Here is an 11,359-nt window from a genome sequence, read left to right on the forward strand (position 1 = left end):
TGCTGGCCTGGAAGGATCTAGAGCTTGGCTGCTGACCCCGTTTGACAGCGAGAGGCTTGGCACATCTGCCTGAACCACAGGGAAAACGGCCTGAGGCAGAGGGTTAACACAAAAATCAGAGTCCCCAGGAACTGGAAGAAGGGACAGAGGTGAGGTTATGCCTGGGTTCCTTGCTGAATTGAATATTGTTTCCGTGGCACATGATTTATTCCTAGAAAAAGTAATGAAAAGAAGAAAAACATTTAGTCCCTAATTTTATCCTTAAAAGCAAAGAAATACGTTGTTGGACATAAATGTGAATACCCCCCCCCCCCCCCCCCCCCCCCCCCACGCACACACTTTTTACATAGTTTACAAGGAGGGTCACTTTTTATTATTTCTAAATACACAGAAACAGTCTTACTATTTTTTTCACAAAACTATAACGCTTTCAGTTGTATCTGACTAGAGTCAGTCATTCACAAATGAATTCAAATTAGGACAGATGTGGAGAAGACCCACTGATATGACAGAGGCTCTTCCATGGAATAATGAATGTGCTCATGCTCAGCCTACATAGACAACAGGTCAAAGGAGGCAGGGATGATAGACACATGAGATGAAGAGCTACTGAAGCTACAGGACAACAGTGACACCAGTACAGGTGGGTATAAAATGGTCACAAAAAAAGAAGCAGCCACGCTGAGACCTATCAGCATTAAAATAGTAATAAGACTGGTAATTTTCTATCTCAGCCTCAACAACAGAATCTAGCCTGGAACTAAACATGACAAGCATGAAGCTGGAACTGAAAAGGAATGAAGATCAACCTACCCGGTATCTTCCTCTTTTTTCTGCCTGCAGACAGCTGCTAGATTTATCTTTTTGGAGCAATATTCATCTGAATTCCCAATACAGGCTGAAAGAACAAAGGAGAACTCAATTAATAACAGGTAGACTTACCAAGTGTATTTTGATACTGGCCATATAAAATAATTGGTGTAATTTTTCTATCCTGGCATATTTTTTATAACATCCACTAATCACCTGAAGTCAGAACCTGCAAGACACTCAGAACTCTCAGTCTCAATAGAGAGGTGATTAACATCATCATTTCCTATAAGAGGGAACTGTGAAAAGCCCTGTAATTGCTTTAGCTTTTTTAACAGCTATCCATTAGGTTGTTACAGTAAATTCCACTATGATAGGAACCATAATATAAAGCAAGTTTTTGTGGCTAAAGAATCTTTACCTATACCAAATTTTAACAGAAGAAACTGTAGTATAGTTGCAGTTAGTGGAGAACAGAAACATTTACCAGAAAACAAACTGCAGATTCAAGGAAGCATGGCCCAGATTCACCTCCTCTAAATTTAGGCATTTGACTTGAGGGTCCAAACCAGCAGTCTTCATCACATGGACAGTAGAAATATAGGCACCTCCCAAGGGTAATTCACACAGTTAATTAGACTGATTCACCCAATCAAGTGCCTTAAATGGGAGGGCAAACATTTGGGCAGGCCCAGTGGAACACAGAAGAACATGCTTCATTAGTAGTTACCTTGGTTCTCTTGACATGGGCTGTTGGGCTCAGAGCTGACCTTCCTTCTGGTCCCTTCACAAGGCTGTGTGCCATTAAATGAAGCGTGACGTGTAAACTTTTGCTTTCCAGCAGCAGAGCTCTGATAAGGGGCACAGGCTCCTCTCTGTGTCCCTGGCAGAGGATCAGACATGGGGCTGTGCCGTCTTGGCTCATCTGTAGGAATATAATTTTGTGCAACACAAAATTCAGGGAACACAGCTCACCACTTAGGCTTCTGCCATGTCAGCAAAGTTGGCCAGAAGAGAAGTAACCTCTATACCATCTCAAACCCCACAACACTGAGGCAGACCTAAGTTCAGTAAACACTGGTAGACAAGACGAGGGCTTCCCTCTTTTCCATTCCATGGCAGCTGCAGCTCCCCTCTAGTGTGTGTACCCAGGAGACAGGGTACTAAGATGGCACTACCACTGTCCTTCACTTTCACTTGGTCCTGGCACTGTCAGGACACAAATATTACATTACCAGAGGGCTTCCCTTTGCTCTGGCTTATAGCCCAGAATCAGCAGCCTATAGAGATGCTCTGGCCCACTGCCTCCCTCTCTGAAGACAAACATTTTGTACGAGAAGATGCGTGCAAGAAACAGCCCTGCTCTACCTTGGTAAGTCCTCTTATGAAGAAAATAATTCACTGTCTAGTTATGACAGAATTACTGAGATTCTGCAAACCAGAAAAGCTGTGGACCCAAGATTTGGAGATGTAAGCATTATCTGCCATTGCTCCGCAATTCATCCAGTTAAGTTGGTGTAAAAATATCAAAAGACACAGTATCCTTCAACATCCCTCCACAGCTCCAGCCCTTCAGCATAAAGTCTAACAGGGGCTGGACAGCAGTTAATAATCACAGGGTGAACAATGAATGCCCAGCTGCTCTTTACACACAGAAAACAACCTATTACCACTTGGGAAGGGAGAGTCAAAGCGCAAAGGAAAGAAATGGGAGCAGCACAAGTTACCGGTCTTGCCAGGGAATTCCACAGGGCCAATCCACTTGAAGGCTGGTTTGCGTCCTCGTTCCTCTGTGACATGAACTTTCTTGATCAAGCCTAGGCTGGTGAGAACATTGGCGATATCGTACAGTCTCCGTACCTTTGCTAACAAGAAAGGGCAGAAATAGTCAAGACAGTCATGCTTGCAGTGCACATTTACACGGTAATTTCATTCCAGAATATCACCACAGCTTTCATAGACTGAGTCAAATCAAAATGGGATGGACCTAAGCTACCTCCTGTGAAGCCCACCATGACAACTCCCACCTGCTTGTCACTGCTTTGTATCTTAGCCGCTCATCCATCTTAGCTGCTCAGGTCTAAGCTCACCTGCCTCATTTTGATGGAAATAGGTTAGGGAGTGATTATGTCGTCACCTTGCCCACAAAAGGCAGCTACCTCCACGTTGAGAAAAGATGAGCACTTGGGGGCAAGAGGCACGTGAGTGCACAGCTGATCACAAGAGGACACATTTATCATCTTAAAAATGTAACACTCCTAGAAAGTCTCTGTGACCCGATAAATAACATGTTTGAGTTGAATGAGATACCCCTGGGTTGTCCAGATAAACTCCTCGCATCCCTTCTGGTATTTGGGGTAGAATTTTAATACCGAAGTGCAAGTACTTTATTTTAAAAGTACTTTAAAGACTTAAAATAAAAGTCTTTATTTGAGAAGAATTATTTACTAATGATGAGTTTTCTCATTGTCCAAGGGATCAAAGTACTAATCCCCACTAACTGAAAAGCAGTCTGTGCCATCCAGCTGTGAAAGATTTCTGGGTAAAAAGTAGCAAAACCTTTCTGCAGAGAAGAAAATTACTTCCATTAAATTAAACAACATGATTAATTTCAGTAAGTTCTGAAATGTCATTTGAAACAGTACATGAAACAGGGCTAAAATGTAAAACCAAATTCAAACAAACAAAAAAGATTATTTTTTATTCTGAAGCTAAAACGTGGAGATAATTGTCAAATTGATTCTTGCCCACCCCAACCTTTGTATTTCACAAACTGGCATTTGCAGTTAAAAAAATTCCAACCATGTTTCAGCAAAATATTCCTGATTCTGCTCTTGCCATCAGCTACTGGTTTTAGCCCAAACACGTCTTGTTCTCTTTAGTCACTGAATGATTTCGTTTGCCTCTCAACAGCCAGCTTACTTTTAAATTTGCTGTGGTCCACTGTATCCTGGGTCTCTTCTATCAGTATCTTCGCTGCGATGTCCAGAGTGACTATCTTGGTCTTGGAGACAAGGAACAGCATGACAAACTTTTGGCTCATAATCCGCAACGACTTGTCCTTTCTGCTGTTTGCAGATGCTGTGTTACAAATAACACCCAAGCCTCTTAGCACATGTCATCCATCACAGCCAGAAAACTAGCAAGCAGGTTTCTCACGCACAAAAGGGGTAAAGTTGTTTCCTTGCCAGAAAGCAGAAATCTTTTGAAAGGCAGCAAATAACTAAGCAACACAGACAGAAGTTTCTCTTCAAAAGGCAATAAAAGTTAAAGCTTGCAGAAATAGCTTTTAGAAAGTCAGATTCCAAAGCTGATTCTATGTTAAGTGACACAGTTTTGGACTGCTATAATTTTGTGACTCCAATGGACTTTGTAACTTAAACCACTATGCATTACATGGCCAGCATGCAAAGAGTGGACAAATGGAAGCTGGCACCTTCTGTCAGGTTAAAGCATTTACTATCAGGTATGGGTGGGGAAAGGGTGCCTGGCAGAAGTTCCTGCCAGTCTGTAGGACAGAACAGAATGAAGAATTCTTGAATACTAGGGACAGGATAGGAGGAAGAATTCATTATGTTGAATTCATCATGAATTCAACAGCTTTTTGCAAAGAGTAATTTTTAAAAATTATTTCATTTAAAAGCAAAAGAAGGGGAAAACTTAAATAGTAAACTCGAGAAGGAAACTTGTGTCTGAGTATCACATCACATAAGCTTGTTATCTTACCAGAGGTGCAGTCTGGTTCTGAAAAGTCCAGTAATGGTCCCTCTTGAGAACTGGGAATAGTTTCCTTTTTCCTTTCTCCAAATTTGTACTCCAAGTCCTGCTCCTTTTGCTGGAAGAAGGTCATTAGCTCTCCGTACTGCAGCTCTCCTGCTTCCTGAAGCATTTTCAGAGTTTGGCTGAGGTGGTGCCGGCCGTGCCAGCAGTACTGGTTCTTGGCCACACGGCTGACCAAGTGCAGGGACTCCAGGACATTCACTATATCATAAATTCGTCTCCGCTCAACTCCTGGTTTGGGGGGAGGAATGCAAAAGACAAAGATGCTCATCAAGTTTGAATGTGCTCTTCAGCAGAAGTGGAACAGGCTGTTCTCTAACGCTGAGTGTTCACAACACATTTTTCACTGTTCACCTGGACACGCTACATTAGACCCAACCATATTTGCACAATTAAGAACTGACCTAAGTATGGCCAGCCCCATGGTAGGATGCTCCTTGTTTTCTCAACTGTTGGCCCAGCCATGGCTTCAGCCTAAAGCGTCTACACTGTCTTGAGGAGAACTGATTGCAGTCTGCACAGCCTCCCTCCCTCAGGCTTATCCAAGGTGCCCTGAGGTTTTCAGAGCACTTAGGCCTTTCTTGTCAGAGCTCAGACACAGACCTGTACACGGTCCTGTGTGCAACAGAGGGCAGGAAATGGTTTGAGCCTGGCACTGACACAGGGTAGATATCAAAGCCCACTCCTACAGTAACCACGAGCATTTCCAAGTGTGTGGAGATCTTGGAGTGAAGCATACTCTGGAAAAAGAAGAGTGCTACACATACCCTGGTGCCTGCCAGGCAGCAGCAGCACAACCCCCTTTGTGGTCTTTCCATAGGACTTCAGTGAGCAAAGCAATATACATTTGTAGCAAAAGCTGTCCTACAAGCATCATTTGTTACACAGAAAGCAACAACATCAGCAGTGAGTAATATTGTGCTCCCTGAAGCAAGTGGATACAGACAAGCAAAGAAGTGAAAACCAAAGGCAGAAGAACAAACACAGCCCCTCTCTGGGAAGTAAAATCCCCAACAACCAGTTTTAAAACAGTTTGTAGTATTCTGGAAAGCAAGATAACAGCACTCCCAACACAGAATAAACCACTACTCAAGTTCAGCTGTAGAAGGTTGGAGCATGAGCATCTCATGTAAACACTGAAAGGAGTAACTGCAAAATCTAAAAGCAGAATTAGCTTAAAAAGTAATTAATTTAACTATTTACTTCCTCTGAATTATCTCTTATTTCCACGTCCCATTAACAAGGCAAATAAATATTTCAAGGACTTAGCAGAGTCACAGGGGACATTATTCTTCTGTTCCCCTTCTTCCCAAAACAGACACATATCATTCTTGCTACCTCTTCTCTGTTATATACCTGAGTTCTAAATGTAGATACAATATTTATTTAGTTTAAGTCCAATCCTGTAAGGCCGTTCCTAGCTAAGAAACAAACCCTCCAAGGACCTGGATCTTTTTGTTATTGGTGTGGCCTGGTTGAGTCCTCTCTCCCAAGATTTATTACTTCTCTCAGACATTTCATTAATCTTTTAACTGAGACCAAACCTAACAGCAGACCCAGCAAATGGGCTACTCGATACCTTCTTGCCACCTTAATACAACACATTTTCTCGTTCTACTCTTGCAGGTCTCCTGGTAAGCTCCTCTCACAAGACAATATTTAAAGCCAAGATAACCTCAGTGAATCATGAGATCTTGGAAGATACTATGTCAGACACTTTACTGAAGCCAGGCAGTAAACCCAACTGATTTCCTACACATGCTGGTTTGCAATTGTTTCCCTAAATGTTCCATTTTGAACAAAATTTTTTGGTTGTAAGTCCTCCTTCAGCAGGTTTGTAACTTGTAACTCCTTCAGTGTTCAGCAAGTTGAAAAAATAAGAAAGCAACAGAGTTGGTAAACAGCTGGAGGATAGATCTGTCTAGTAAAAAGTACTGTTGAAAAGCAGATTTCAAAACGGTAGCACTACCAAGCAGTAAAGGCACTCTGCAGTGTTAGGCATTTCCAACTCTCCATCAGTATGAGTAAAAGAGCAGCCAGACCCAGGGAAAGGCAGGCCTCGAACATACTCTGTAAGAAGGATAATCTTTTGAAGGCAGTCCTGTCTGGTTACCCCAGGTGATCAGTTACCCCATTTCTGCAGGTATACATACCAAGAATTGAAGCCACTTCATCCAAAGAAATAGTAGTTTTTTCTGTTGACAACGGATAACTTGGATAGCGAGCTAGAAACTTTTGGCACAAGAGTCCTAAACTTTTCTGTTTTCTGCTGGGCCTCTGCTTTTCAAATTCATCAACCGTGCTGTCGTCTACCATATCATACTGTCAAAACATAAATGTTAACCCTTTAGTGTGGAGCTTTAGAAACAAGGCAGAGCCACGCGAGGCATATTTCAGATGTCAGCAATACTTAAGCTGGGATTTTCTAATATGGATAAATACATGGACTCCTTGCAAGCACGAGAGCATTCGGGGGATACAATTTTGCTTGCAAGCTCTTTTTGATTCACCAGACAAGACACCTACAGAAAAGCCCTTACCTGCAAGATCATAAAGTAAGTTATGCATAAGGAAACAACTGCAAGAGCAAACACCCAAGACTAGTAGAAGGTAAGATCCTATCTGAAGGGAATATTTCTTCCTTAGAGGCGGAATATTCCCACAAATACCTCTGGATCTAATAAATCGGAATATGTACAAGACATTAAGGAGTTCCTCTTTCAAGACATTTTACTGCCCTTTACAGCACCTCTACAACTTTCAGAAGCTGAGGGTTGAGGGGACAGCATTATGCCAAGACTATAAAAGACACCACCCAGTCTCTGAACCTGAACCTCAGGCAAGCTGTTAAGGTGAACTCTGTAGGATGGCCTGAATATGGTCTTTCTGTCCCTGCGAGGGAAAAAAACCCCCACAAGTTTGTGATGGCAAAAATATATGAAGAGGTATGTATATTCACTTCAAACTGTGAATGACGGAGGAGTTTTCTGCACAGGTACCTTTGGGGCTCTGCTTCTGTGCCAAAAAAAAAAAAAAAAAAAAAAATTAAAAAACCCCTCACCCCCTAGCAAAGAACAGGCCAGAGTGGTAGCAGCTGTTGAAACCCACATTTATGAGATCTTAACTGTCCTTTGCTGGTTGTGACTCAGTGACCTTGTGGCAGGCTGTTGCTCTGATTGGATTCTTTAAATTTATATAGTATGGAAATAGCAGTAGTCTTACAGTAACACTTTTACATCTTCTTTGTCTTAACTTTCTGTGTGGAGAAAATTACTACATGTAAGTTTTATTAACTAGAAAATATAGTAGGAAATATAACTATAGTAGCCATCCCAAAAATGCTATATGATACTGGCAGGCTTGGAGTAGTAATAAGCTAACCTTTAACATTAACTATTGATTTAGTTACTGGAAGCTATGTTAGGAATTATTTCTAGAGAACTGTTTGTTCCTTTATGACTATCTAAAATGGAGAATACTCCAGACTACCACCACTGTAGATGCTGTAAAATCTATACTTGTAGATCTGTACCTATCAAATGATGCTTCTCAGTAGGAAGACCCCAGAACTATATTCGTCTCACTGAAATCACCAAGGAAAGATATTCTAAAAGAAATTATCCAGGACTAGGGAAAGCCCAAAGTTCTAGTCCTGTGGTTGTAACAACAAAAAAAAAGAAGTCTGAAGGAAGGAAACTGCAATGATGCTTATTACAACCTGATATCAACCCCTCCCTGGATAGATTTCCTAAAGCAAGGAGAGGGATTAGCTCCTGCATTGCCTGAGTTTTGGCAAGTAAAAATCTTCCTAACATTTGACCAGGCTGTCTGACTACTAGTTTGGGGGCTGAAGGTGGAAATGGGGAGGAAGCTTTCAACTGACTGCTCTGCAGGGCTGTTGTGGACAGGGTGTAAAATTTCAAAAGTATATTGAACAATATGCCCTCACATTGTCAAACTGCTTTTGAAAATGCTGCCTGTCCATTTAAAAATGATCTGGCCATTTTTGTTCTGATGTGGTTCAGAAAAAAGTTTGAAAAGCACTTAAGTTAGGGAAAACGACACATTTAAGCTCTGCTTCCTCCGCTGTCCTCTGAAGTAATATTCAGGCTCTTGAGTGGTCTCAGGTCAGTAACCAGTACGACAGTTACGTTTAGTCTTTGGAAGTTCTGCTGCTCAGCCCGTGCTGTGTAGGCAACCATCCTTGGGAATGTTTTACAGTTCCGCAGTTTTCCATAGGGAGCAAAGGACAAGTTGGAAGAAAAATAAGGCACAACTTACGGAAGGTGTAAGTCCTAACTGAACATAAGGTAACTGCGTTCTCAGTCTCACCTGTAATGAATCAGGTGTGTCACTCTGCTCGCTGTTTTCTATGGGTCTGAAGAGCTCTTTCTTCTTTTCCCTGTCCCTCATGTCAGGGCTAGCAGCACTAACAAGCATCTTCAAGTTAGCAGTGGGGGTCCAGGGATCAGGCTGAGGTCTGTCAACAAGCTTAACAGGTGTAATTGGATTTCTTTCTGGGGTGCAGCCTTTTTGCTTTGACAAATCAACCGGTTCGTTCTTGATGGGAGTCTTTGGGGCCATCCTGGATCGATCAAATATGTTTTCCTATTAAAACCAAAAAGTTCTTTAGACACATCAGGAAAGAAAACTGTCCAACAATCAATGTAATTGTTCTTAAGAAGGTAATTGTAGTGACTCATGCCTTGGCATTCATATTTAACACAGTTCTTCTGCCTTTGTTCAAAAGAGGCCAAACATTCTACATGTTAGTGTACTGGAGGCAGCATGTATGAGATATTGCCCTGAATTGCAGAACCTAAGGTCAACCAGTCAAACTTATGGCCTATCAAGTTTTTGAACTGACTGCTATTACAAGACAGCATTGCCCACAAACGTAAATCACCAAACTGGATCGAAGCTGAAATAATGCATCGGTCACATTACAGTTAGCAAGAAAATGTGATGCTCTGCCTGAAAGGCCACCAGGTGAAAAGCCATTCTGGGGATGCAGCTCAGACTGTCAAAATGGCAAACTAAAGTGGAGGTGGCTTCATGTGCAAGTGAAGCAAGCTTAGCACCTGCACAATCTGCTGCTCAAAAAAGGAATAAAATCTCTGTAACCATACTCCTTGACTACAGCTAAGAGGTGCTAGAAAGAAAAGTCTAATCAGTCAGCTGATTTTTATCATTCTTCAAATGAAGCTCAACACCCTCCAGTCCCTAGCTGCAATAAAAATTTTTTACATGTGTCATCCTTGGGTCCAATTTTACACATTCCTCTTACTGCAAGAATTACCACTACAGACCGACAAATTTCAAAGGACCGACTGAAGAAAGCACCAATGGTATCCTTGAGCTGAGAGATCTGTTTCTGAGCAACAAGAGACACTACTTCAGTCAAGCCTGTTAGTGCAAATCGCTCATGAAGGCTAAAGGAACGAAGCAGACAGGCTGCCATAATGGCTTTCTTTGCAGGATATGAAAAAATCAGGTCCAGGTATCCTAAACCTGCCACAGCAGGACTTCCAGAAATGACCAAGCAGAAAGTTGTACTGTTGCTTTTTGCCCAGGGAGATCAATTCTCTGTTCTTAGGTAGTCCAGCTACCACTTAATTCTCCTTAATACTCTATAAACAGGACACTGTTTATTCGGAACTCTAGCTCAGACTGAGCAGTGGTTCCTAGATTAAGTCCCTCAAAATGACTGCATGCACCTTGAGTGAAGTGAGAGAGAGCAAATTAAGTGGATAGATCATCATCAGAAAGCTAGTAGAGCTTTTAAATTACTGGAATTGGGAACGAAGCCTTTGGAACCACAGAAGACTGCTTTTGAACTATAAATCAGACATGAAATAGTTTGCTCTTCAGTCTAGCTGTGACGTTTTTGGTGTTGGTCTCAAACTAAGCAAGTTTTCTTGCTCAGACTAAGATTACCACATCATTATTTTTTGCAAAATCAGTTTTAAAAATCTAACATGACGGTCAAGGACAGATACTGTTATATTATGTGTGCTTTTTTTTTTATTTTTTATTTTGTGCTGCAATAAATCTAATTTGGAAATGGAATATAGCCTGAAAGAAAACGTTAAGTTGCTATCAGTTTGCTGTTCTTTCCCAGGTTAAGTCTTGCTGTTTATTTGGAGCAATTCAGCTATGACTAGCTGATAGAGATATTTAAACAGATGATTCCAAATATCATCTTATCAGGTACAACCTAGTATTAGAAAGCAGAAAGAAGTTCTAGTAACAACTGAAGTTGGCTTTTACTAGGAGCAGTTCTGTAGCATTCAAACTGGAAATGAATTTGGCACACTGAAAGCATTGTGCTCTGAGCGCTGATGGAGAACACCTCTGCATACATTCACCTATGAATTACCCAAAATGATGTAATAAATATATCTCCTTTTACAGTTAACAGTTAGCCAGTTGTAACTTCCTTCACTGTAATAAAGAGGGGTCAATTTAGAGGCCACGGTACTTCTTGGAATATATGTTCACATACTGTTGGCACTCAATATATTCTTGCAATTTCACGTTTGGCAGTGAATCAACACTTAATCGGCAATTAAGAAAGTACACCTTCCCCTCAAGTTCCTCTTCACTATGGCTGGTGCTAATGGAACCGCAACGAGAGCAACTGAAGCAACCTGTTGTCCCACTACCTCAAATTTTCAGGTTTGTGCAAATATCACGATGAAAAAAAAGTAGTGGCACTACAGGAGAAGCACACATCTACTACCAATCTTTCACGTCTTTATTCCTTAAA

General features: G+C 41.5%; 1 protein-coding gene across 1 annotated transcript; it reads right to left on the minus strand.

Moving 5' to 3' along the window:
• Nucleotides 1-6: 6 nt before the first annotated feature.
• Nucleotides 7-9,192, minus strand: E2F7 (E2F transcription factor 7; the record flags this gene model as incomplete). The annotated part of the gene is made up of 8 exons (XM_008942722.1): nucleotides 8,923-9,192; nucleotides 6,744-6,912; nucleotides 4,537-4,821; nucleotides 3,733-3,891; nucleotides 2,538-2,675; nucleotides 1,541-1,735; nucleotides 814-898; nucleotides 7-211 (listed from the first exon to the last, which is right to left on the minus strand). Coding segments are annotated over exons 1-8 (1,488 nt in total), but the record flags the coding sequence as incomplete, so codon positions are not given.
• Nucleotides 9,193-11,359: the final 2,167 nt, after the last annotated feature.

This window comes from Merops nubicus, unplaced genomic scaffold (assembly GCF_000691845.1).
Source record: "Merops nubicus isolate BGI_N331 unplaced genomic scaffold, ASM69184v1 scaffold29030, whole genome shotgun sequence".
Taxonomy (NCBI): domain Eukaryota; kingdom Metazoa; phylum Chordata; class Aves; order Coraciiformes; family Meropidae; genus Merops; species Merops nubicus.